At 50.7% G+C, this 27,666-nt stretch overlaps 1 protein-coding gene across 2 annotated transcripts in view; it reads left to right on the top strand.

Moving 5' to 3' along the window:
• Positions 1-21,077: 21,077 nt before the first annotated feature.
• LOC140197309 (sodium/potassium-transporting ATPase subunit beta-2-like) overlaps positions 21,078-27,666 on the top strand; it is a 40,834-nt gene continuing 34,245 nt past the window's right edge. For both annotated transcript variants that reach the window (XM_072257252.1, XM_072257251.1), the window contains exon 1: positions 21,078-21,316. In XM_072257252.1, the coding sequence (XP_072113353.1) occupies positions 21,211-21,316 (106 nt within the window). In that variant the 5' untranslated portion in view covers positions 21,078-21,210. The remainder of the gene's footprint in view (positions 21,317-27,666) is intronic.

Genomic DNA, 27,666 nt, shown 5'->3' with positions numbered 1-27,666 from the left:
ACTCTCGGGGGTCAGTGTAATCTCTCCCCACTCCCGGCTTCTCTGTTATTTCTACCCACTCCAGGGGTCTATGTCATCCCTCCGCACTCTGGGGGTCTCTGTCATCTCTCCCTCTTCCCGGGGTCTCTGTCATCTGCCCCCACTCCTGGGGATTTCTCTCATCTCCCCATTCCTGGGGGTCTCCGTCATCTCTGCCCACTCCCGGGAGTCTCTTAAATCTCTCTCCACTCCTGGGGGTCTCTGACCCCTCTCCCCTCTCGCGGGGTCTCTGTCATAACTCCCTCATCCCGGGAGTCTCTGTCACCTCTCCCCACGCTCGGGAGTCTCTGTAATCTCTCCCAACTCCTGGGGTCTCTATCAACTCTCTCCACTCCTGAGGGTCTCTGTAGACTCACCCAGCTCCCGGGGGTCTCTGCCACCTCTCCCCACTCTTGGAGGTCTCTGCAATTTCTCCCCACTCCCGAGGTCTCTGTCATCTCCTCCCAGTCCCGGGGTCTCTGTCATCTGTCCCCACTCCTGGGGATCTTTGTCATCTCCCCATTCCGGCGGATCTCCGTCATCTCTCCCCACTCCCGGGCGTCGCTGTACCCTCTCCTCTCTCCCCTCTCACGGGGTCACTGTCATCTCTCCCCACTCACGGGGTCTCTGTCATCTCTCCCCACTCATGAGGGTCTCTGTCATCTCTCCCTATTCCCAAGGTCTCAATCACCTCTCCCCACTGCCAGGATTGTCTGTCCCCTCTCCCCACTCCCGGGATCTTTGTCCCTCCTCCCCACTCCATGAGGTCTCTGTAATCTCCCCTCACTCCTGAGGGCTCTGTCATCTCTCCCACTCCCGGGGGTCCCTGTCACGTCCCCCCACTCCCAGAGTCTCTGTCACCTCTCCCCACTCCAGGGCATCTCTGTTATCTCCCCCCACTCCGGGGGTCTCTGTCACCTCTCCCCACTCCAGGGTGTCTATATTATCTCCCCCCACTCCCAGGGGTCTCTGTCATCTCTCTCACTCCCACAGGTCTCTGTCATCTCTCCCTATTCCCGGGGTCTCTACTACCTCCCCATACTCCCGGGTTCTCTGACATCTCCCCACTCCCGGGGCTGTCTGTCATCTCTCCCCACTCCCGGGGGTCTCTGTCGCATCACCCCACTCCCGGGGGTCTCTGTTCCCTCTCCCCTCTCCCGGGTTCTCTGTCATCTCTCCCCACTCACGGGGGTCTCTGTCATCTCCCCCTACTCCCGTGGGTCTCTGTTATCTCTGTCCAATCCTGGGGGTCTCTGTCATCTCTCCTCATTCCCTGGGTCTCAATCACCTCTCCCAACTCCCAGGGTCTCTGTCCCCCCTCCGCACTCCCGGCGTCTTTGTCCGCTCTCCCCATTCCGGGAGTTCTCTGTTATCTCCCCCACTCTTAGGGTCTCTGACATCTGCCCCCACTCCTGGGGATCTCTGTCACCTCTCCCCATTCCCCAGGTCTCAATCAAATCTCCCCACTCCTGGGGTCTCTGTCCCCTCTCCCCACTCCCGGGGTCTTTGTCCCATCTCCGCACTCCAGAAGGTGTCTGTAATCTCCCCCCACTCCCGAGGTCTCTGTCAGCTCCCCCACTCCCGGGGTCTCTGTCACATCTCCCCACTCCAGGGGTTCTCTGTTATCTCCCCCCACTCCGGGGGTCTCTGTCACTTCTCACCACTCCAGGGAGTCAATGTAATCACTCACCAAACCCGGGGGTCGGTCTCAATTCCCCCATAATCCCAGGGTCTCTGTCATCTCCCCCCACACCGAGGGTCTCTGTCATCTCTCCCCACTCCTGGCGGTCTCTCTCATTTCTCCCCATTCCCCGGGTCTCAATCACCTCTGCCCATTCCCGGGGTCTCTGTCCCCTCTCCGCACTCCCGGCGTCTTTGTCCGCTCTCCCCATTCCGGGAGTTCTCTGTCATCTCCCCCACTCTTGAGGGTCTCTGACATCTCCCCCCACTCTTGGGGGTCTCAGTCATCTCCCTCCACTCCCGGGGTCTCCGTCATCTCTTCCCATTCCCGGGGTCTCCATCATCTCCCCCAGCTCCCGGGGGTCTCTATCACCTCTCCCCATTCCCCAGGTCTCAATCAAATCTCCCCACTTCTGGGGTCTCTGTCCCCTCTCCCCACTCCCGGGGTCTTTGTCCCGTCTCCGCACTCCGGAAGGTGTCTGTAATCTCCCCCCACTCCCGAGGTCTCTGTCAGCTCCCCCACTCCCGGGGTCTCTGTCACCTCTCCCCACAATCCCAGGGTCTCTGTCATCTCCCCCCACACCGAGGGTCTCTGTCATCTCTCCCCACTTCTGGGGGTCTCTCTCATTTCTCCCCATTCCCCGAGTCTCAATTACCTCTCCCCACTCCCGAGGTCTCTGTCCTCTCTTTCCACTCCTGGGGTCTCTGTCATCTCCCCCCAATCCCGGGGTCTCTGTCATCCGCCCCTACTCCTGGGGATTTCTGTCATCTCCCCATTCCTGGGGGTTTCCGTCATCTCTCCCCACTCCCGGGCGACTCTTCAATCTCGCACCACTCTCGGGGTTCTCTGTCCCCTCTCCCCTCTCTCAGGGTCTCTGTGACCTCACCCCATTCCCGGGGTCTCTGTCACTTCTCCCCACCGCCGGGGTCTCTGTCATCAAACCCCACTCCCAGGGGTCTCTCTCACCACTTTCCACACCCCGGGGTCTCTGTCTTCTCCCCACTCCCGGGAGTCTCCATCATCTCTCACCACTCCCAGGGGCCTCTCTCATTTCTCTCCAATCCCAGGAACTCTGTCATCTCTCCCACTCCCAGGGGTCTCTGTCATCTCCCCAGTCCCAAGGTGTCTGTCATGTCCTCCCACTCCCAGGGTCTCTGACATCTCTGCACTCCTGGGGGTGTCTGTCATCTCTCCCCACTCCCGGGGTATTTGTCCTCTCTCCCCACTCCAGGAGGTCTCTGTAATCTCACCCACTCCCGGGGTATCTGTCATCACCCCCCACTCCCAGGGGTGTCTGTCACATCCCTTCACTCCCGGGGTGTCTGTCACCTCTCCCCACCCCCGGGCGTCAATGTCATCACACCCCACTCCCGGGGATCTGTCTCAATTCTCCCCACACTCCCAGGGGTCTCTGTCATCTCTCTTCACTCACGAAGTCTCTGTGATCTCCCCACTCCCTGGGGTCTCTGTCATATCACCCTCCTCCTGGGATCTTTGTCATCTCTCCCCACTCCTGGGGATCTGTGTCATGTCCCCACTCTCGGGTATCTCTGTCCCCTCTCCCCACTCCCGGGGTCTTTGTCTCCTCTCCGCACTCCGGAAGGTCTCTGTAATCTCCCCCTACTTCCGGGGTCTCTGTCTTCACCCCCACTCCCGGGGGTCTCATTCACATCCCTCCACTCCCGAGGTCTCTGTCACCGCTCCCCACTCCAGGGGATCTCTGTCACCTCATCGCACTCCTGGGGGTCAATGTTATCACCCCACTACCAGGGGTCTGTCTCAATGCTCCCCACACTCCCGGAGTTTCTGTCATCTCCCCCTACACCTGGGGGTCTCTGTCATCGCACCACTCCCAGGGGTCTCTGTCACCAGTACTCTCTCCGGGGGTCTCTGTCATCTCTCCACACTCCCGGAGTTTCTGTCATCTCCCCCTACACCCCGGGAGTCTCTGCCACCTCTCCCCACACCCAGAGGTCTGTGTTACCTCCCCCTCACTCCTGGGGTTCTCTGTCAAAGCTCCCCATTCCCTGAGATCTCTGTCATCTCTCCACACTCCCGGGGTCTCCATCATCTCACCCTCGTTCCCGGGAGTCTCTGTCACTTCTCCCCATACTCCCGGGGTCTATGTCATCTCCCCCCACTCCTGGGGTCTCTGTCATCTCCCCCCATTCCCAAGGGTCTCTGTCACATCTGCCCACTCCCGGGATATCTGTCATTTCCCCACTCCCGGGGTCTCTGTCATCTCCTCACCACCCCTGGGGGTCTCCATCATCTCACCCCATTCCCGGGAGTCTCTGTCACTTCTCCCCACTCCTGGGGGTCTCTCTCATCTCTCCCCATACTCCCGGGGTATGTCATCTCCCCCAACTCCCGGGGTCTCTGTCATCTCTCACCACTCTTGGAGGTCTCTGTCATCTCTCCCCACTCTCGGGGTCTCTTTTCCCTCTCCCCACTGCCGGGATCTCTGTCATTTCCCCACTCCCGGGGTCTCTGTCATCTTCCCCCGCTCCCGGGGGTCTCTATCATCTCTCCCCATTCCTGGGAGTCTCTTTCACTTCTCCGCTCTTCCGGGGGTCTCTGTCATCTCTCTGCACTCCCAGGGGTCTCTGTCACGTCTTCCCCCTCCCCGGGGTCTCTGTCATCTCCCTAAAGTCCTGGGGGTGTCTGTCATCTCCCCATTCCCGGGGATCTCTGTCATCTCCCCGAACTCTTGAGGTCTCTGTTATCTCTCTCAACTCCTGGGGGTTTCATAGAAACATAGAAAATAGGTGCAGGAGTAGGCCATTCGGCCCTTCGAGCCTGCACCGCCATTTATTGTGATCATGGCTGATCATCCAACTCAGAACCCCGCCCCAGCCTTCCCTCCATACCCCCTGATCCCCGTAGACACAAGGGCCATATCTAACTCAGTCCCCTGTCCCCTCTCCCCGCTCCCAGGTTCTTTGTTATCTTCCCCCCCCCCCAACTACCAGGGGTCTCTGTCACCTCTTCCCACTCCTGGGGTCTCTGTCATCTCCCCCCATTCCCGGGGGTCTCTGTCACATCTGCCCACTCCCGGGGTCTCTTTCCCCTCTCCCCACTCCCGGGATCTATCTCCCCACCACTCCCGAGGTCTCTGTCATCTCCCCACCACTCCCGGGGGTCTCCATCACCTCACCCTCATTCCCGGGAGTCTCTGTCACTTCTCCCAACTCCTGGGGGTCTCTCTCATCTCTCCCCATACTCCCGGGGTCTATGTCATCTCCCCCCACTCCTGGGGTCTCTGTCATCTCTCCCCATTCCCAAGGGTCTCTGTCACATCTGCCCACTCCCGGGGTCTCTTTCCTCTCTCCCCACACCCGGGATCTCTGTCATTTCCCCACTCCCGGGGTCTCTGTCATCTCCTCACCACCCCTGGGGGTCTCCATCATCTCACCCCATTCTCGGGAGTCTCTGTCACTTCTCCCCACTCCTGGGGGTCTCTCTCATCTCTCCCCATACTCCCGGGGTCTATGTCATCTCCCCCAACTCCCGGGGTCTCTGTCATCTCTCACCACTCTTGGAGGTCTCTGTCATCTCTCCCCACTCTTGGGGTCTCTTTTCCCTCTCCCCACTGCCGGGATCTCTGTCATTTCCCCACTCCCGGGGTCTCTGTCATCTTCCCCCGCTCCCGGGGGTCTCTATCGTCTCTCCCCATTCCTGGGAGTCTCTTTCACTTCTCCGCTCTTCCAGGGGTCTCTGTCATCTCTCTGCACTCCCAGGGGTCTCTGTCACGTCTTCCCCCTCCCCGGGGTCTCTGTCATCTCCCTAAAGTCCTGGAGGTGTCTGTCATCTCCCCATTCCCGGGGATCTCTGTCATCTCCCCCAACTCTTGAGGTCTTTGTTACCTCTCTCAACTCCTGGGGGTTTCATAGAAACATAGAAAATAGGTGCAGGAGTAGGCCATTCGGCCCTTCGAGCCTGCACCGCCATTTATTATGATCATGGCTGATCATTCAACTCAGAACCCCGCCCCAGCCTTCCCTCCATACCCCCGATCCCCGTAGCCACAAGGGCCATACCTAACTCAGTCCCCTGTCCCCTCTCCCTGCTCCCGGGGTCTTTGTCATCTCTCCCCCCCCCCCACTCCCGGGGTTCTCTGTCACCTCTTCCCACTCCCGGGATTTCTGTCATTTCCCCACTCCCGGGGTCTCTGTCATTTCTCCCTACTCCCTGGGCTGTCTGTCATCTTTCCCCAGTCCCGGGATCTCTGTTGTCTCTCCCCACTCCCTGGGATCTCTGTCATCTCTCCCCACTCCCGGGGTCTCTGTTGTCTCTCCCCACTCCCAGGGTCTCTGTTGTCTCTCCCCTCTCCCGGGGTCTCTGTTATCGCCCCCCACTCCCGGGGTTTCTGTCACCTCTTCCCACTCCCGGGGGTCTCTGTCATCTCCCCGCACTCCTGGGGGTCTCTGTCATCTCTGTCCACTCATGCAGGTCTCTGTCATCTCTCTCCACTCCTGGGGGTTTCTGTTCCCACTCCCCACTCCCAGAATCTCTGTCATCTTCCCCCACTCCTGGAGTCTCTATCACCCCTCCCCACTACCCGGGGTCTCTCTGATCTCTCCCAACACTCCCACGGTCTCTGCAATCTCTCCCCACTCCCAGGGTCTCTGTCATCACCCCCCAGTCCTGGGGGGTCTCTTTCATTTCCCCCCACTCCTGGGGTTCTCAGTCATCCCCCCACACCCGGGGTCTCTGACATCTCTCCCCAGTCCCAGGGGTCTCTGTCAACGCTCCCCATTCCCGAAGGTCTCTGTCATCTCCCCCCTCTTCCGGGGGTCCCTGTCACCTCTCCCCACTCCCGGGTTCTCTGTCATCTCCCCCAACTCCCAGGGGTCTCTCTCATCTCTCTCCATTCCTGGGAGTCTCTGTCACTTCTCCCCATACTCCCGGGGTCTCTGTCATCACTCACTACTCTCAGGGGTCTCTGTCATCTTCCCCCACTCCCGGGGTCTCTGTCATCTCTTGCTACTCCCGGGGTCTCTGTCATCTCCCCCACTCCCGGGGGTCTCCGTCACCTTCCCCACTCCTGGGGATCTCTGTCACCTCTCCCTACTCCCTTGGGTCTCTGTCATCTCTCCCCACCCCTGAGGAACTCTATCGTCTCTCTCTACCCCACTCCAGGGGGTCTCCATCATCTCTCCCTGCTGCCAAGGGTCTCTGTATCTCCCTCCATTCCTGCAGTCCTGTCGTCTCCCCCACCGCAACTCCCAGGAATAAAGCCATGAGACATACAAGCAGAATTAGGCATTTCAGGCCATTGAGTGTTTTTCGCCATTCCATCATGGCCAATCCTGGATCCCACTCACCCCCATACATCTGCCTTCTCATCACATCCGTGATGCCCTAACCGATCAGGAACCAATCAAGTTCTGCTTTAAATATACACACGGACTTGGTGTCTACCACAGTCTGTGGAAGAGCATTCCACTGATTCACTCCTCTCTGGGAGGAGCACCAGAGGGAGGCAATGGGTGGGCAATGAGATGAGGTGCGAAAGTGAAAAGGGGATGGGAAATGGTGAAGGGGAGCGTGGTGGGGGGGGGGCATTACTGGACATTTATGAAATCTACGTTCATGCCATCAGGCTGCAGGCTACCCAGAGGAATATAAAGTGTGTTCCTCCAACCTAAGTGTGGCCTTATCTGGACAGTGGAGGAGGCCAAGGATGGGCATATTGGAATGGAAGTGGAATTAAAGTGGGTGCCCTCTAGGAAATCCCGCTTGTTCTGGCGGACTCAGGTACTCAGTGAAGCAGTCTCCCAACTTCCGTCGGGTCTCACCGACATACGAGGCCACACCAGAAGGTTTCAATATTTGGTAGGTTTCAATGAGATTCCCTGTGCATTCTTCTAAATTCCGGTAAGTACAGGCCCAAAGCTGCCAAACACTCCTCATGTGTTAACCTTTTCATTCCTGGAATTATCCTTGGGAAACTCCTCTGGACTCTCTCTAATGACCACACATCCTTTCTGAGATATGGGGGCCTAAACTGTTGACAGTACTCTAATTGCGACCTGACTAGTATCTTATAAAGCTTCAGCAATGTCTCCTTGATTTTATGTTCTATCCCCTGGAAATAAATGCCAACACTGCATTTGCCTTCTTTACCACAGACTCAACCTGGGAATTAACCTTCTGAGAGTCTTAGAAACATAGAAAACCTACAGCACAATACAAGCCTTTTGGCCCACAATGCTGTGCCGAACATGTCCTTACCTTAGAACTACCTAGGCTTACCCATAGCCCTCTATTTTTGTAAGCTTCATAAGCTCTTCTTTTCTTCTTGACTAGATTTTCAACAGCCTTTGTACACCACTGTTCCTGTACCCTACCATCCTTTCCCTGTCTCATTGGTACGTATCTATGCAGAACCCCACGCAAATATCCCCTGAACATTTCAGACATTTCTTCCGTACATTTCCCCGAGAACATCTGTTCCCAATTTATGCTTCCAAGTTCCTGCCTGATAGCTTCGTATTTCCCCTTACTCCAATTAAACGCTTTCCTAACTTGATTGTTGCTATCCCTGTCCAATGCTATGGTAAAGGAGATAGAATTGTGATCTCTATCTCCAAAATGCTCTCCCACTTAAAGACCTGATACCTGACCAGGTTCATTTCCCAATACCAGATCAAGTACAGCCTCACTTCTTGTAGGCTTATTGTGTCAAGAGCACGCCTAACAAACTCTACCCATGTAAACCCCTCGCTCTAGGGAGATGCCAATCAATATTTTGGAAATTAAAATCTCCCACCACAACAACCCTGTTATTATTACACCTTTCCAGAATCTGTCTCCCTATGTCTTGCATGAGGACCCCTAAGACCCTCTGCACCTCTGATGTTTAAACCTTGTCCCCCACTTAGATAATAGTCCACACTAATGTTCCTTTTACCAAAATGCATTATCATACATTTCCCAACTCTGCATTCCATCTGCCATTTTTTACCCATTCTTATAATTTATCTGTCCTGCTGCAATCACATTGCTTCCTCAGCACTACCTACCCCTCCACCTATCTTTATATCATCCTCAAACTTTGCCACAAAGCCACCAACTCCATTATCCAAATCATTGACAAACAGTGTTAAAAGTAGCAGTGCCAATACTGTCACCTGAGGAACACCATTAGTCACTGGCAGCCAACCAGAAAAGGCCCTTTTTATTCCCACGCACTGCCTCCTGCCTGTCAGTCATCCCTCTATCCATACCAGTATCTTTCCTGTAATGTCATGGCATTTTATCTTGTTAAGCAGCCTCATGTGTGGCACCTTATCAAGTGCTTCTGAAAATCCAGGTAGATGACATCCACTACCTATCCTTTTGTCCACCCTGCTTGTTACTGCCTCAAAGGAACTCAAACAGTTTTGTCAGGCAAGATTTCCTTTTACAGAAACCATGCTGACTTTGACTTATTTTTGTCATTAGTCTGCAAGTACCTCGAACCCTCATCCTTAACCTGGTGGCATGGTGTGAAGACAATACCCTATCCCTCAACGTCAGCAAGACGAAGGAATGGTTGTTGACTCAGAAGGAGTAGCGGACCGCATGACCCAATTTACATCGGTGGTGTGCTAGTGGAACAGGTCAAAAGCTTTAAGTTCCTCAGGGTCAATATCACAAATGACCTGACTTGTCCAACCAAGCAGAGTCCACTGCAAGAAGGCCCACCAGCGCCTTTACTTCCTGAGAAAACTAAAGAAATTTGGCCTGTCCCCTAAAACCCTCACTAATTTTTATAGATGCACAGTAGAAAGCATTCTTCTAGGGTGGCATCACAACCTGGTATGGAAGTTGTCCTGTCCAAGACCGGAAGAAGCTGCAGAAGATCGTGAACACGGCGCAGCACATCACACAAACCAATCTTCTGTCCTTGGACTCACTTTACACTGCACACTGTCGGAGCAGTGCTACCAGGATAATCAAGGACACGACCCACCCAGCCAACACACTTTTCGTCCCTCTTCCCTCCGGGAGAAGGCTCAGGAGCTTGAAGACTCGTACGGCCAGATTTGGGAACAGCTTCTTTCCAACTGTGATAAGACTGCTGAACGGATCCTGACCCGGATCTGGGTCGTACCCTCCAAATATCCGGACCTGCATCTCGGTTTTTTTGCATTACCTTACTTTCCATTTTTCTATTTTCTATTTATGATTTATAATTTAAATTTTTAATATTTACTATCGATTTGTAATCCAGGGAGCAGGAAGCGCAGAATCAAATATCACTATGATGATTGTACGTTCTAGTATCAATTGTTTGGTGACTATAAAGTATATAATAGACCTCTAACATTTTCCAACCACTGAGGTTAGGCTAACTGGCCTATAGTTTCCTTTCTTTTGCCTTCCTCCCTTCTAAAGAGTGGAGTGACATTTGCAATTATCCAGTCCTCCGGGACCATGCCAGAATCTAGTGATTCTTGAAAGATCATGACCAATGCATCCGTACCTCTTCAGGAACATCTCTCAGGACTCTGGGATGCAGTCCATCTGGTCCAGGTGACTTATCCACCTTATGACCTTTGAGTTTGCCTGGCACTTTATCCTTTGCAACAGAAATGGTACTCAATCCTGCTCCCCAACAGTCAAGGACCTCTGGCACACTGCTAGTGAATTCCACAGCAAAGACAAATGCAAAGTACCCATTAGGTTCATCTGCCATTTCTTTGACCCCTTTGCTACCTCACCAACCATCGTTCTCCAGCGGTCCAATATCAACTCTCACCTCCCTTTTACTCTTTATATAACTGAAAAATCTCTTGGTATCCTGCTTTATTGGCTAGTCTGCCCTCATAGTTCATCTTTTCCCTTCTTAAAGATTTTTAGTTGCTTTTGTGGATTCTGAAAAGCTGCCCAATCATCCATATTCCCATGCACTTTTGCTACCTTATGTGCCCTTTCCTTGGCTTTTATGCAGTCCTTAACTTCCCTTGTCTGCCATGGTTGTCTACCCCTGCCATTTGAGAACTTCTTCCTCTGTGGGAAATATCTCTCCTGCACCTTGTGAACCATTCCCAGAAACTTCAGCCACCTCTGCCCTGTCAATTCCCTCCCCACCCCTGACTCCCGGAGTTCCCTGTTATCTCTTCCCTCCTCTCTCCCACTCCCGGAAATCTGTCATCTGTCCGACCCAACCCCTGCATTCCCAAGAGGCTCTGACCTCTCTTCCCCCAAACTCCAGGTGTCCCTGTTGTCTCCCTCCCTGTAATGCCAGGGGTTCCTATCATCTCTCCACCCCCTCCTCACTCCCAGGGTCTCAGGGTTCCTGTTTCTTTGCCCACTACTGGGGATCTCTGTTGTCTGTCCCCTCCTCCCCACTCCAGAGCAATCTGCTGTCTCTCCACCCCCCCAACTCCTTGGGGAGTCTGTTGACTCTCTTCACCTCCACTCAGAGTGTCTCTCTCACTTCTTCCCCTCCAATCGCAGGGTCTCTGTCACCACCCCTGTACTCCACAGTCAGACATTCTGTGAGCCACATGGAGAGGATATTGATGGGGCTCACAGAGTGCATCACTGATTACATTAACTTCTTTGTGGACTGCAATGTTCCGACAAGAACTGTCCTTTGTTATTCAAATAACAAGCCAATGGGTGACAAAGGACATTAAGGACATCCTGAACGCTAAAAAGAGGGCGTTTAGAGATGGAAATAGGGAGGAGCTGAGGGCAATACAGAGGGACCTGAAAGCCAGGATCAGGGAGGCTAAAGACAGGTACAGGAGGAAGCTTGAGTGGAAACTCAGTAGAACAACATGAGAGAGGTCTGGAGGGGGGGTGAGGACCATCACTGGGTTCTGGCAAACTAGCAACAGAGGAGCTGAAGGCAGTGTGGACAGGGCCAATGAACTTAACCTGTTCTTAACAGATTTGACATTGTGACCCCTGCCCATCTCCCACATGAACCACCTATTGTCAGCCCCCAACCAACACATATTCCACTCTCCCCTCCTACCCCTCCTCACAGTCCCCCACCCTGCTCTCATGACTGTACCCCTTCCCCACACGAAACCACCACGGTGGGCTTCACAGCTGAACAGGTGAGAAGACAGCTGCAACGTCTCAACCCAAGCAAGGCTGCAGGACTGGATGGTATCAGTACCAGGGTGCTCAAAGCCTGTGCCCCTCAGCTATGTGGAGCACTTCACCATGTATTCAACCTGAGACTGAGGCTCCGGAGGGTTCCTGTACTGTGGAAGACGTCCTGCCTCGTCCCTGTGCCGAAGACGCCGCGCACCAGCGGCCTCAGTGACTACAGACCAGTGGCATTGACTTCCCACATCATGAAGACCCTGGAGATACTTGTTCTGGAGCTGCTCTGGCCTATGGTCAGGCCACACTTAGATCCCCTCCAGTTAGCCTACCAGCCCCGACTAGGAGTTGAGATGCCATCGTCTACCTGCTGAAACCATGTCTATGCCCACCTGGACAAGCCAGCAAGCACTGTGAGGGTCATGTTTTTTGACCTCTCCAGTGGGTTTAACACCATCCGCCCTGCTCTGCTGGGGGAGAAGTTGACAGCGATGCAGGTGGATGCTTCCCTGGTATCATGGATTCTTGATTACCTGACTGGCAGACCCCAATACATGTGCTTGCAACACTGTGTGTCCGACAGAGTGATCAGCAGCACTGGGGCTCCACAGGGGACTGTCTTGTCTCCCTTTCTCTTCACCATTTACACCTCGGACTTCAACTACTGCACAGAGTCTTGTCATCTCAGAAGTTTTCGGATGACTCTGCCATAGTTGGATGCATCAGCAAGGGAGATGAGGCTGAGTACAGGGCTACGGTAGGAAACTTTGTCACATGTCACATGGTGTGAGCAGAATTATCTGCAGCTCAATGTGAAAAAGACTAAGGAGCTGGTGGTAGACCTGAGGAGAGCTAAGGTACCAGTGACCCCTGTTTCCATCCAGGGGGTCAGTGTGGACATGGTGGAGGATTACAAATACCTGGGGATATGAATTGACAATAAACTGGACTGGTCAAAGAACACGGAGGCTGTCTACAAGAAGGGTCAGAGCCGTCTCTATTTCCTGAGGAGACTGAGGTCCTTTAACATCTGCTGGACGATGCTGAGGATGTTCTACGAGTCTGTGGTGGCCAGTGCTATCATGTTTGCTGTTGTGTGCTGGGGCAGCAGGCTGAGGGTAGCAGACACCAACAGAATCAACAAACTCATTCGTAAGGCCAGTGATGTTGTGGGGATGGAACTGGACTCTCTCAGGGTGGTGTCTGAAAAGACGATGCTGTCTAAGTTGCATGCCATCTTGGTCAATGTCTTCCATCCACTACATAATGTACTGGTTGGGCACAGGAGTACATTCAGCCAGAGACTCATTCCACCGAGATGCAGCACAGAGCGTCATAGGAAGTCATTCCTGCCTGTGGCCATCAAACTCTACAACTCCTCCTTTGGAGGGTCAGACACCCTGAGCCAATAGGCTGGTCCTGGATTTATTTCATAATTTACTGGCATAGTTTACATATTACTATTTAACTATTTATGGTTCTATTAGTATTTATTATTTATGGTGCAACTGTAAGAAAAACCAATTTCCCCTGGGATCAATAAAGTATAACTATGACTAGGGTATCTGTCGTCTCTCCCCACTCTCGGAGGCCTCTGTCACCACCCCTGTACTCCCAGGGTACCTGTCGTCTCTCCCCACTCTCGGGGGTCTCTGTCACCACCCCTGTACTCCCAGGGTACCTGTCGTCTCTCCCCACTCTCGGGGGTCTCTGTCACCACCCCAGTACTCCCAGGGTATCTATCGTCTCTGCCCATTCCCGGGGCTCTCTGTCATTGCTCTTCCTTCCAAACTCCCAGAGCTCTCTGTCTCTCCCTCCGCCATTCCTGGAATCTCCACCATCCCCCTCCACACCCCTCCCGGGATTCTCTATTGTCTTTCTCCCCCACCCCCAACTCCCAGGGGCCTCTCTTGTCTCCCTCTCCCCCAGTCGCAGGGTTCCTTTACCCCACCCCCCCCGAGTTTTTGTCTTCTCTCTCCATTTCTGGGAATTTCTGTTGTCTCCCTCCCCCCCCTACTCCCAGGATTCCATGATGTCTCCTCCTCCCCCACTCACTACTCCTACTTCCTGAGCTCTCTGCCATCTCTCCCCACTCCCGGGGGTCTCTGACGTCACTCCTCCCCCAAACTCCCAGCAGTCTCTGTCTTCTTATACCCCCCACCCGACTCCAGTCCTCGCTGTTGTCTCATACCCCCCCACTCCAGCCGTCTCTGTTGTCTCATACCCCGCCACTCCAGCCGTCTCTGTTGTATCATACCCCCTCACTCCAGCCGTCTCTGTTGTCTCATACTCCCTAACTCCAGCCGTCTCTGTTGTATCATACCCCCTCACTCCAGCCGTCTCTGTTGTCTCATACTCCCCAACTCCAGCCGTCTCTGTTGTATCATACTCCTTCACTCCAGCCGTCTCTGTTGTCTCATACCCCTCCACCCCAGCCATCTCTGTTGTCTCATACCCCTCACTCCAGCCATCACAGTTGTCTCATACCCCCCCACTCCAGCCGTCTCTTTGTCTCATACCACCCCACCCCAGCCGTCTCTGTTGTCACATACCGCCCCACTCCAGCCGTCTCTGTTGTCTCATACCACCCACTCCAGCCGTCTCTTTGTCTCATACCACCCCACTCCAGCCGTCTCTGTTGTCTCATACCCCCCACTCCAGCCATCTCTGTTGTCCCATACCCCACCACTCCAGCCATCTCTGTTGTCTCTACCCTCCAAACTCCAGATGTCTGTCTTCTCATACCCCCTCACTCCAGCCGTCTCTGTTGTCTCATACCCCCCACTCCAGCCGTCTCTGTTGTCCCATACCCCACCACTCCAGCCATCTCTGTTGTCTCTACCCTCCAAACTCCAGATGTCTGTCTTCTCATACCCCCTCACTCCAGCCGTCTGTGTTGTCTCATACCCCCCCACCCCAGCCGTCTCTGTTGTCACATACCGCCCCACTCCAGCCATCTCTGTTGTATCATACTCCCTCACTCCAGCCGTCTCTGTTGTCTCATACTCCCCCACTCCAGCCGTCTCTGTTGTCTCATACCCTCCACTCCAACCATCTCTGTTGTCTCATACCCTCCAAACTCCAGATGTCTGTCTTCTCATACCCCCTCACTCCAGCCGTCTGTGTTGTCTCATACCCCCCGACCCCAGCCGTCTCTGTTGTCTCTACCCCCCCACTCCAGATGTCTGTCTTCTCATATCCCCCCACTCCAGATGTCTGTCTTCTCATACCCCCCCACCCCAGCCGTCTCTGTTGTTACCTACCGCCCAACTGCAGCCGTCTCTGTTGTCTCATACCCCCCCACTCCAGCCGTCTCTGTTGTCTCATACCCTCCACTCCAACCATCTCTGTTGTCTCATACCCCCCCACTCCAACCATCTCTGTTGTCTCATACCCCCCCACTCCAGATGTCTGTCTTCTCATACCCCCCCACCCCAGCCGTCTCTGTTGTTACCTACTGCCCAACTGCAGCCGTCTCTGTTGTCTCATACCCCCCCACTCCAGCCGTCTCTGTTGTCTCATACCCCCCACTCCAGCCATCTCTGTTGTCTCTACCCCCCCGACTCCAGATGTCTGTCTTCTCATACCCCCCACTCCAGCCGTCTCTGTTGTCTCATACCCCCCCACTCCAGCCATCTCTGTTGTCTCTACCCCCCCGACTCCAGATGTCTGTCTTCTCATACCCCCCACTCCAGCCGTCTCTGTTGTCTCATACCCTTCACTCTAGCCGTCTCTGTTGTATCATACCCCCCCACTACAGCCGTCTCTGTTGTCTCATACCCCCCAACTCCAGCCGAGCCTGTTGTCTCATACCCCTCACTCCAGCCATCTCTGTTGTCTCATACCCCCCCACTCCAGATGTCTGTCTTCTCATACACCCCCACTCCAGCCGTCTCTGTTGTCTCATACCCCCCAACCCCAGCTGTCTCTGTTGTCACATACCGCCCCACTCCAGCCGTCTCTGTTGTCTCATACACCCCCACTCCAGCCGTCTCTGTTGTCTCTACCCCCCCACTCCAGATGTCTGTCTTCTCATATCCCCCCACTCCAGATGCCTGTCTTCCCATACCCCCCCACCCCAGCCGTCTCTGTTGTTACATACCGCCCAACTGCAGCCGTCTCTGTTGTCTCATACCCCCCCACTCCAGCCGTCTCTGTTGTCTCATACCCTCCACTCCAACCATCTCTGTTGTCTCATACCCCCCCACTCCAGATGTCTGTCTTCTCATACCCCCCACTCCAGCCATCTCTGTTGTCTCATACCCCTCACTCCAGCCGTCTCTGTTGTCTCTACCCCCCCGACTCCAGATGTCTGTCTTCTCATACCCCCCACTCCAGCCATCTCTGTTGTCTCATACCCCCCACTCCAGCCATCTCTGTTGTCTCATACTCCCCAACTCCAGACATCTCTGTTGTTTCATACCCCCCACTCCAGCCATCTCTGTTGTCTCATGCCCCCCCACTCCAGCCATCTCTGTTGTCTCATACCCCCTCACTCCAGACATCTCTGTTGTCTCATACCCCCCACTCCAGCCATCTCTGTTGTCTCATACCCCCCACTCCAGCCATCTCTGTTGTCTCATACCCCCCACTCCAGCCATCTCTGTTGTCACATACCCCCTCACTCCAGCCATCTCTGTTGTCACATACCCCCTCACTCCAGACATCTCTGTTGTCTCATACCCCACCACCCCAGCCATCTCTGTTGTCACATACCCCCTCACTCCAGACATCTCTGTTGTCTCATACCCCACCACCCCAGCCATCTCTGTTGTCTCATACCCCCCACTCCAGCCATCTCTGTTGTCTCATACCCCACCACCCCAGCCATCTCTGTTGTCACATACCCCCTCACTCCAGACATCTCTGTTGTCTCATACCCCACCACCCCAGCCATCTCTGTTGTCTCATACCCCCCACTCCAGCCATCTCTGTTGTCACATACCCCACCACCCCAGCCATCTCTGTTGTCACATACCCCCCACTCCAGCCGTCACTGTTGTCTCTACCCCCCCCCCACTCCAGCCCTCTCTCTCTTTCCCCCCCAATGGATTTATTGATATGTTCACTAGAAAATGTATCTCAGGGTTGTACCCATACTTTGCTGATAACCTTACTTTGAACATTATATAAAATGAAATAAGTAGAACGAAAAGTGAACAAAAGTAGTGAGGTACTGGTATTCAAAAATGAAAGTATCGAGTACAGGAGCTGGGAAGTTATATTGAAGTTGTATGAAGTGATGGTGAGGCAAATTCAGAGTATTAGCCCATGAGCCAGGACCCCAAATTTGCGCCACTAGTACCATCTGGGGGGAATAATTCTTACAGTGATTTTTGGCAAGGTATACACCCCTAGTGTATATGTGATAGCATTGCAGCAGTAGTAGCTTGCATGGTAACCTCCATGCTCTAAGAACCATAATTCCATGGTGCTTTGCCTATGACCTGATGAAGGCATATGAGATTGGTGAGCAATGCTATGCAACCTTCAAGGATGAGAGACTAGAGGAAGACCCACCAGCAAAGAAATTCCATGACCCAATGAAAACCAACAAGCTGAAAACATTCAGTGATAAGTGCAAGAAGAGAGAAGTGAAATCAAATGGGAGGGCGATCATAGAAACCATAGAAACTACAGCACAGAAACAGGCCCTTTGGCCCTTCTTGGCTGTGCCGAACCCTTTTCTGCCTAGTCCCACTGACTTACACACGGACCATATCCCTCCATACACCTCACATCCATGTATCTGTCCAATTTATTCTTAAATGTTAAAAAAGAACCCGCATTTACCACCTCATCTGGCAGCTCATTCCATACTCCCACCACTCTCTGTGTGAAGAAGCCCCCCCAATGTTCCCTTTAAACTTTTCCCCCCTCACCCTTAACCCATGTCCTCTGGTTTTTTTCTCCCCTTGCCTCAGTGGAAAAAGCCTGCTTGCATTCACTCTATCTATACCCATCATAATTTTATATACCTCTATCAAATCTCCCCTCATTCTTCTACGCTCCAGGGAATAAAGTCCTAACCTATTCAACCTTTCTCAGTAACTGAGTTTCTCAAGTCCTGGCAACATCCTTGTAAACCTTCTCTGCACTCTTTCAACCTTATTTATATCCTTCCTGTAATTTGGTGACCAAAACTGAACACAATACTCCAGATTCGGCCTCACCAATGCCTTATACAACCTCATCATAACATTCCAGCTCTTATACTCAATACTTTGATTAATAAAGACCAATGTACCAAAAGCTCTCTTTACGACCCTATCTACTTGTGACGACACTTTTAGGGAATTTTGTATCTGTATTGCCAGATCCCTCTTTTCTACTGCACTCCTCAGTGCCTTACCATTAACCCTGTATGTTCTACCTTGGTTTGTCCTTCCAACGTGCAATACCTCACACTTGTCTGTATTAAACTCCATCTGCCATTTTTCAGCCCATTTTTCCAGATGGTCCAAGTCCCTCTGCAGGGTCTGAAAATCTTCCTCACTGTCTACTACACCTCCAATCTTTGTATCAACAGTAAATTTGCTGATCCAATTTACCACATTATCATCCAGATCATTGATATAGATGACAAATAACAATGGACCCAGCACTGATCCCTGTGGCACACCACTAGTCACAGGCCTCCACTCAGAGAAGCAATTCTCTACCACCACTCTTTGGCTTCTTCCATTGAGCCAATGTCTAATCCAATTTACCACCTCTCCATGTATACCTAGCATCTTGAAAGCAGACAGGTCTTTGTTTGGACGCATCACAGTGATGGCATTTGGGTGCAGTCTACGTATGGAGGATATCTTTTCTCATCCCCTTGGACCATTGTCCTGGGCCCTGTCCACACCAGAAGGATTGCCGAGAAAGACAAGTACAGCTACTTTAGCCACAACCTTGCAGAAAAATGTAGCAGTAGAAGAGCAACTCCCAGGAAACTCTGCTACAGTGGTTGATGGAATGAACTTGGTCCAAAGAGTGAAAGGTGATCAAGTTACTTTCAGAGATGTTGCCACAACAATTCTGGGTATGGCTCTGAGGGAAGGCAGTCAGAGCAGCAGAATAGATGTTGTGTTCGACACATACAAGGAGAACTCTATCAAGAATAGTGGAAGTTCTCTACGGGGTGAAGAGACTGGTCATGAGGTACAAGGTATCACAGGCTTGGTGAGGCAGTGGAGGAGCTTCTTGACCAAAGTCAGTAACAAAAATTGTCTCATTAGCTTCATAGTCCATGAATGGAGGAAGGCGGAGTACAGAGCGAAGCTGCAGGAGAAGATTCTGTATGCAACTGTGAATGACAACTGTTACAGTATCACATCTCAAGACAGTGAGGAGGTGTCAGCTCTTCAGCATCAAAAAGAAGAAGCAGATGGCCGCCTACTTCTCCATGCTGCCCATGCCACAAGAGGGAGTTACCAATCTGTAGTGATCTGCTCAGAAGACACAGATGTCTTTATCATGTCTTTAGCATTTTGTGAGAAGATACAGGCCGCATTGTTCCAGAAGTGTGACACTAGAACCCGTACAAGGCTTGTAGACATCAGGAAGGTTGCTGCCACTGTTGGCATAGAGGTTTGTAGGGCTCTCATCGGGTTGCATGCACATACAGGATATGTGTCACTGTAAGCGCTTTTGCAGGTAAAGGGAAGACAAGTGCCCTGAAGCTTCTGACCAGCAACAGAGAAACTCAGGACACATTCTTAGAGTTGGGTCAGGAATGGGACGTCTCCCCAGAACTGATGGACAAACTGGAGGCATTTACATGTCTCCTGCGTGCCCCAAAAGCATCAACCACCAAGGTCAATGATCCCAGGTATCACCTTTTCTGTGCCAAAAAAGGTGAAATCGAAAAGTCATCAACTCCCACCATGCAAGGACTGCTTAGCAAAACATGCACAGTGAGCCAACTACCAGGCTGGTATATGGAAAAGATGTTTGGAGAAGGACCCACAAGTGCCAAGCCCCGTTGGCAGAGGATGGAAGATGGAGAGAGAAGAGGAAGCTGAACAGTTGGTGGTGCACTGGATGGAAGGCCAGCCAGCACCCAATGCCGTCCTGGATCTACTGGCCTGTAACTGTCCAAAAAAAGTGTTCACTCTCAAGATGTATGTGTGTTGCAAACGGCCTCAGGTGTACTGACATGTGTAGACTGGCAGACTGTGAGAACCAGGCATCCACCTCAGAGAGTGTGGAAAGTTTAGATGAGGATGTGGAAGATGTAGAAGATGTGGAAGACTTGGAAAATTATTATGTTTATTAATAGGTTATGAAAGTATGGAAAACAAAGTATGGAAAGCAGTCTTTGATTAAATATATTCATTTTACAACCAAATGGGGCCTAGGAACCCCACATTTGAATTATTGCACTGTAATTCTATATGCTATGATAAAAGCTTAAGATTGTTTTGATTTGATACAACAATATGGAAAATATCATGACATTGATAAAATTCCAGAAATCTCTCCAAATGAGGTTTTTTACCTTTTTTTGGGGGGGAGGTAACATTTTCTGCTGTACTGAGGTTAATATGGAATATATACAAAAAGTGATTACTTATTTGAAGTAATAAAGCTACCACTGGTGCAATGCTATCATGTATTTTCTAACTCTAGAGATGAATACCTTGCCAAAAATCACTATGAGCATTATTCCCCTCAGATGGTACGGAACAAGCCTACTGGCTCACGGGCTATATAGTGTGCAGTTCTGGTCACCTACCTACAGAAAAGATAGCTACAAGATTCAGAGAAAATTTCCGAGGATGTTGCCAGGTCTGGAAAATAACAGTTGCAGGGAAGGTTGGGACTTTATCCCCCGGAGTGTAGGAGAACGAGGGGAGATTGTCCCAGGATTTCCATGACCGTTAGCGGAGGCAGGAGTTTGTATGTTTTCCTGCGGGTGCTGGGGATTCCTGCCACGTTCCAACCACGTACAGTGGGGTTAGTAATTTGTGGGAATGCTATGTTGGCACCCGAAGTGTGGTGACACATCTGGGCAGGACAGTGTTGGTCGTTGATACAAATGATGCATTTCACTGTATGTTTTGATGTACAGGTAACCTTTAAAACCTTTCTCATTGCCATTCGCTGACATGAATGTCAAACTGCGCCCCACCGTCCACTGATGCTGCTTGACGACCTGCCGATAGACTTTCAATTTTATTTTAGATTTCCAGCGTCTGCTGCTTTATTTCAACCGGCCCCACTCAGGGAAAAAAACAGCAGTTTGCAATGTAGTGATGTTAATACGGGGGCGGGGCGCGGATTTGCAAGTAACACCGTGGCCTGGGCATTATAAAGCGCACGGTCCGCGCCAGGTGCTCAGTGTGCGCAGCTCCGGGCTTGACACCCGGGCGGGTTCAGGGGAAGAGGGCTGTCAGCCTGCGGGGCGGGAGGCAGCGGCTCTCTCTAACGCACAACGCCGCCGTTATTCCCACCCAGTGCCGGTGAAGATGGCCCCGAGCGAGAAGTCGCGCGGTCAGGCAGTAGAAGAGTGGAAGGCGTTCCTGTGGAACCCCAGGACACAGGAGTTCCTGGGTCGGAGCGGCACCAGCTGGGGTGAGTGAACGGACTGGAGTGCACGAGGAGATGATCTAACCCGGGCACAGGCAGCAACCGTTCGGCCCCTCTGCTCCTGACCTACTCCGTGCAGAACGCTCTCGCTCTCGCACCTCATCTCTCTCTAACTTTCTCTTTCTGTCTTTCTCTCTATCCTGCCCATCATCTCAAATGTGAACTTTATTCTGAGACTCATACCCGTCCCTGCCCCTAACATATGGATCTCAGCACACGCAGTGGGGAGCGTGGGGTGGGAGTATGTACTCTCACTCTGTTAAACTCGGGGGGCAGATCACTTCCAAACTCCAGAATCTTCTCAATTCAGGCTAGAAAACATAGAATAGTACAGGCCCTTCGGCCCACGGTGTTGTGCTAACCTTTTAACCTACTCTAAGATCAATCTAACCTTCCCTCCGTTTTTCTATCATATATGACCCTATGTTAAGAGTCTCTTAAATGGCTCTACCACCACCACGAGCAGGGCATTCCACGTACCTGCCACTCCCTGCGTAAAAAAAAACCTTAACCTCTGACTTCCCTGCTATACTTCCCTCCAATTACCTTAAAATTATGTCCGTTCCCGCCCCCGTATTAGCTATTTCCACCCTGGGAAAAAGTCACTGGCTCTCCACTCTGTCTATGCCTCTTATCATCTTGTACAACTCTATGCAGTCACCTGTCATTCTCCTTCGCTGCAAAGAGAAAAGCCCCAGCTCATTCCACCTATCTTATTCAGCGGAGCCATTGTAGATCAATATGGTGGAAGGGTTATGAGAATTTGAAAGGCCCCCTGGCCCGCTCCCATTGGGGAAGTGGTTCCAGGTTTCTTCACAGCAGTGACAGTGTGAGACTGGGAAGGCTCTGGAAGTGCTGGCTAGTGGCAGCTTTCCCCAGCTGATTTGAAGACTTGAAGCTTTAGAGAGGGTGTATTTACCAGGATACTGCCTGGATTACAGAACATGTCTTATGAGGCTAGGCTGAGCGAGCTAGGGATTTTCTCCGAGCGAAGGAGGATGAGAGGTGACTTGATAGAAGTGTACAAGGTGATAAGAGCCATAGATCGAGTAGACAGCCAGAGACATTTTTCACAGTATATAAATGGTTAATACAAGAGAAATTAACTTTAAAGTGTTGGGAGGAAAATATAGGAGGGGATGTCAGAGGTAATTGTTTTGAACACAGAGTTTGTTAGGTGCATTGAACACGTTGCCGGGTGGTAGTAGACGCAGATTCATTAGGGACATTTAAGAGCCTTGGGCACATGGATGAAAAGAAAATGGAGGGCTGTGTTGGAGGGGTTAGTGATGTTCGACTGATCTTGAAGTAGGTTAAAGGAAGGGCATAACATTGTGGGCTTAAGGGCCTTTACCGTGCTATATCATTCTGTGTTCATGTGGTTCCAAACTTTTCCCCTGACACCAAAAGCCCAAGCCTTGATGTGTATACAATGCCTCTCTCCTCAACCCCCACCCAGCTTCCTCCTCCACTGAAACCCCATAACCCTAGTGCATCCCCACACCTGAGCCTGCGGGAGCTGATGACAGTCACAGAGCATGCTGGGCTATCTCACCAATGGCAACGGCAGTCCCCAACCCCATTGGCCAGTGAATGGTCCAATGACATGAAGACCAAAGCACTGGACATCCCTAAAAGCCAAGGGCCTGCTTTAGAAGTGAGAGGCAGCTGAGGATTTTCAGATGGTGAGGTCACACAATCATGATTATGGTTGGAGACCACAAGACCATGAGACAGAGGAGCAGAATTAGGCTATTTGGCACAACAGGTCTCCTCTGCCATTCTATTATGGCTAATTTATTATCTCTCTCAACCCCTTTATCCTGTCTTCTCCCTGAAACCTTTGATGCCCCGACTAATCAAGAACCTATCAACCTCTGCTTTAAATATACCAAATGATTTGGCCTCCACAGCCATTTGTGGCAATGATTTCCACAGATTCAACTCCCTGTGGCTAAAGAAATTCCTCCTCATTGCTATTCTAAAGGAATATTCCTTTTCCCCCACTTCAGGAAACATCCTCTCCATGTCCACTCTTTCCAGGCCTTTCAATATTCAGTAGATTTTAATGACAATCCCCCCCCCCCATATTCTTCTAACACCTCAGCAGTGATGTTTGAGGGGTTACTGACTCCTCTTGCTTGTCTGGGACACTGTGGGATTCTGCATTCTTCAGAACCAGCTACGGGTTCTTTAATGTCCACCCAGAGATCTCATCTTGAAGAGCCTCCCTACCCAGTGCCCCAAAGTGGGGCATTTGCATTGGCCTAGTTTATCTCTAGGAACATTTGAGATATGCACTCAGTGGCCACTTTATTAGTTAGCTCCTGTACCTCATCGTCTTCTGCTGCTGTAGCCCATCCATTTCATGGTTCAACATGCTGTGTGTTCAGAGATGCTCTTCTGCACACCACTGTAGTAACGTGTGGTTACCCAAGTTACTGCCACCTGCCTGCCAGCTTAATCTAGTCTACGATCCGTGTCAGAATCAGATTTAATATGTCATGAAACGTGTTGTTTTGCGGCAGTTATACACTGGATATGTCATAAAAACACTATAATTTACAATAAGAAATGTGTGTGTAATATATAGACACAGACACACACAGTGGCATGTAAAAGTTTGGGCACCCCTGGTCAAAATTTCTGTTGCTGTGAATAGCTAAGCGAGTAAAAGATGAACTGATTTCCAAAAGGCATAAAGTTAAAGGTGACACATTTCTTTAATATTTTAAGCCAGAAAACTTCTTTATTTCCAACTTTTACAGTTTCAAAATAACAAAAAAGGAAAAGGGCCTGAAGCAAAAGTTTGGGCACCCTGCATGGCTGTACTTAGTAACACCCCCTCTGGCAAGTATCACAGCTTGTAAACACTTTCGGTAGCCAGCTAAGAGTCATTTGATTCTTGTTTGGGAGATTTTCATCCATTCTTCCTTGCAAAAGGCTTCTAGTTCTGTGAGATTCTTGGGCCGTCTTGCATGCACTGCTCTTTTGAGGTCTATCCACAGATTCTCGATGATGTTTAGGTTGGGGGACTGTGAGGGCCATGGCAAAACCTTCAGCTTGCACCTCTTGAGGTAGTCCATTGTGGATTTTGAGGTGTGTTTAGGTTCATTATCCTGTTGTAGAAGCCATCCTCTTTTCATCTTCAGCTTTTTTACAGATGGTGTGATGTTTGCTTCCAGAATTTGCTGGTATTTAATTGAATTCATTCTTCCCTCACCAGTAAATGTTCCCCGTGCCACTGGCTGCAACACAAGCCCAAAGCATGATCGATCCACCCCCGTGCTTAACAGTTGGAAAGGGGTTCTTTTCATGAAATTCTGCACCCTTTTGTCTCCAAACATACCTTTGCTCATTGCAGCCAAAAAGTTCTATTCAAAAGGTTCAAAGGAACATCTAAACAAGCCTGATGCAATTTGGAAATGAGTCCTGTGGACTGATGAAGTTAAAATAGAACAGTTGGCCCTTTCCCTTTTTAGTTAATTTGAAACTGTAAAAGATGGAAATAAAAAAGTAATCTTGCTTAAAATATTAAAGAAATGTGTCATCTTCAACTTTATGCCTTTTGGAAATCAGTTCATCTTTTACTTAGCTATTCACAGTAAAAGAAATTTTGACCAGGGGTGCCCAAACTTTAGCATGCCACTTTATATAGATATGTATTAAAGTTTAATTCTGTCCTGAGCACCTCCCGATAGACTGGCGTCCTATCCGGGGGGGAGTCTTCTACTCTCAGTCGCTTCACGCCACAGAAACCAGCGTACACACATAAAATTAATTAAGTAGTGCAAAAAGAGAGGCGAAAACATGGAGGTTCATTGTCCATTCAGTAATCTGATAGCAAAGGGGAAGAAGCTGCTCCTAAAATATTGAATGTGTGTCTTCAGGCTCCTGTACCTCCACCCTAATGGTAACAATGAGAAAGGGACACGCCTGGCCATTCTCCTGACCTCTCCCATTAACAGGGAATTTTCGCCCACAGAACTGCTGCTCATTGGATGTTTTATTATTTTTACATCATTCTCTTCAAACTCTAGAAGCTATTGTGTGTGAAAATCCCAGGAGATCAGCAGTTTCTGAAATATTCAAACCACCCTGTCTGGCACCAACAATCATTCCATGGTCAAAGCCACTTAGATCATACTTCCCCATCCTGGTATTAGGTCTGAACAATAGCTGAACCTCTTGACCATGTCTGCGTGCTTGTATGAATCGAGTTGATGCCACATGATTAGCTGATTCGATATCTGCATTAACTAGCAAGTGTACCTAATAAACTTGTTATCTTTGTCTTAAGGAGAATCTTATCTTCCCACTGTTTTTAATGCTGGGGCTGGCTGGGAACTGTATCCTGATCTCTGTTGCTTGCAAAGTAAACCTCAGCAGAGAAATAGATTCCACAGACATGACTGACGTTGAACAGAAATTCAGTCTGCATCCTCCGATCTCCTCGTGATGGGGTTTCAATTACCAGGTGTATCGGTTACAAGTACCTGCCCTCTTGGATGGATGTAATGGATCCAGTGGTCACAGTTCGGAAGAGCAAGGCAGATGAATGCCAGAGACACCAGCTGGCTTCTGAGCGGTAGCTGTTCTCCCTGGTGTTTGGTGGTACAGAACATAGAACAGTACAGGCCCTTCAGCACACACAGGTTGTCCCAAAACTTCACCCTACTCCCACATAGCCCTCCACGTTTCAATCACTTATGTGCCTCAGAGAGGCTGCTGAAGAGATGACAGATGCATTTGTCATGATCTTTCAAGAATCACTTGATTCTGGCATGGTCGCGGAGGACTGGAAAATTCCCAATGTCACTTCATTCTTTAAGAAAGGAGGAAGACAAAAGAAAGGAAACTTATAGGCCAGTTGGCCTAACCTCAGTGGTTGGGAAAGTGTTGGAGTCTATTCGTTTTAAGGATGAGGTTTCGGGGTACTCCGACTCTAATGATAAAATAAGTCAAAGTCAGCATGGTTTCTGTAAAAGGAAATCTTGCCTGACAAATCTGTTAGGATTCTTCAAGGAAGTAACAAGCAGGGTGGACAAAGGAGAGACAGTGGATGTCATTTACTTGGATTTTCAGAAGGCCTTTGATAAGGTGTCACTTATGAGGCTGCTTAACAAGATAAAATCCCACCACATTACAGGAAAGATACTGGCATGGATAGAGGAAGGGCTGACAGGCAGGAGGCAGTGAGTGGCAATAAAGGAGGCCTTTTCTGGCTGGCTGCCAGTAACTGGTGGTGTTCCCCAGGAGTCCGTATTGGGATCACTATTTTTCACATTGTTTGTCAGTGATTTGGAAAATGGAATTGATGGCTTTGTGGCGAAGTTTGCAGATGATACAAAGATAGGTGGAGGGGTAGGTAATACTGAGGAAGCAATGTGATTGCAGCAGGACTTAGACAAATTGGAAGAATGGGGAGAAATGTGGCAGATGGAATACAGTGTTGGGAAATGTACGATAATGCATTTTGGTAAAAGGAACAATGGTGTGGACTATTATCAAAATGTGGAGAAGGTTCAAGCATCGGAGGTTCAAAGGGAGTTGGGAGTCCTCGTGCAAGACTCCCAGAAGGTTAATTCACAAGTTGAGTCTGTGGTGAAGAAGGCAAATGCAATGTTGACATTTATTTCAAGGGGAGTAGAATATAAAAGCAAGGAGATATTGCTGAGCCTTTATAAGACACTGGTCAGGCTGCAATTGGAATATTGTCAACAGTTTTGGGCCTCATATCTCGGAAAGGATGTGTTGTCATTGGAGAGATTCCAGAGGAGGTTCACGAGGATGATTCCGGGAATGAAGGAGTTAACTTGTGAGGAACGTTTGGCAGCTTTGTGCCTGTACTCACTGGAATTTAGAACAATGCATGGGGATCTCATTGAAACCTATTGATTGTTGAAAGGACTAGATAGGGTGGATATGGAGAAGATGTTTCCTCTCGTGGGGTTATCCAGAACTAGAGGGCTGACCCTCAAAACTGTGGAGCAACCTTTTAGAACAGGAGTAAGGAGGATTTTTTTTTAGCTGAAGAATGGTGAATCTGTGGAATGCTGTGCCACAGACTGTGGTGGAGGGCAAGTCTGTGAGAAATAGATAGGAGCTTGATTAGCCAGGGCATCAAAGGGTTTGGGGAGAAGGCAGGGGAGTGGGGATGACTGGATGAAGTGGATCACCCCATGATCGATTGTCAGAGCAGACTCAATGGGCTGAATGGCCCACTTCTACTCCTATACCTTATGGTCTTATTGGTATATTCAAAGCAGAAGTTGATAGATTCTTAATAGGTCAGAACATCAAGGGGTATGGTGAAAGGGCAGGTATATGGGGTT

The sequence above is a fragment of the Mobula birostris genome, chromosome 5 (genome assembly GCF_030028105.1).
Source record: "Mobula birostris isolate sMobBir1 chromosome 5, sMobBir1.hap1, whole genome shotgun sequence".
Classification (NCBI taxonomy): Eukaryota; Metazoa; Chordata; class Chondrichthyes; order Myliobatiformes; family Myliobatidae; genus Mobula; species Mobula birostris.
Note: the sequence above shows the minus strand (reverse complement) of the source record. Positions and strands in the feature narration are given on the sequence as shown.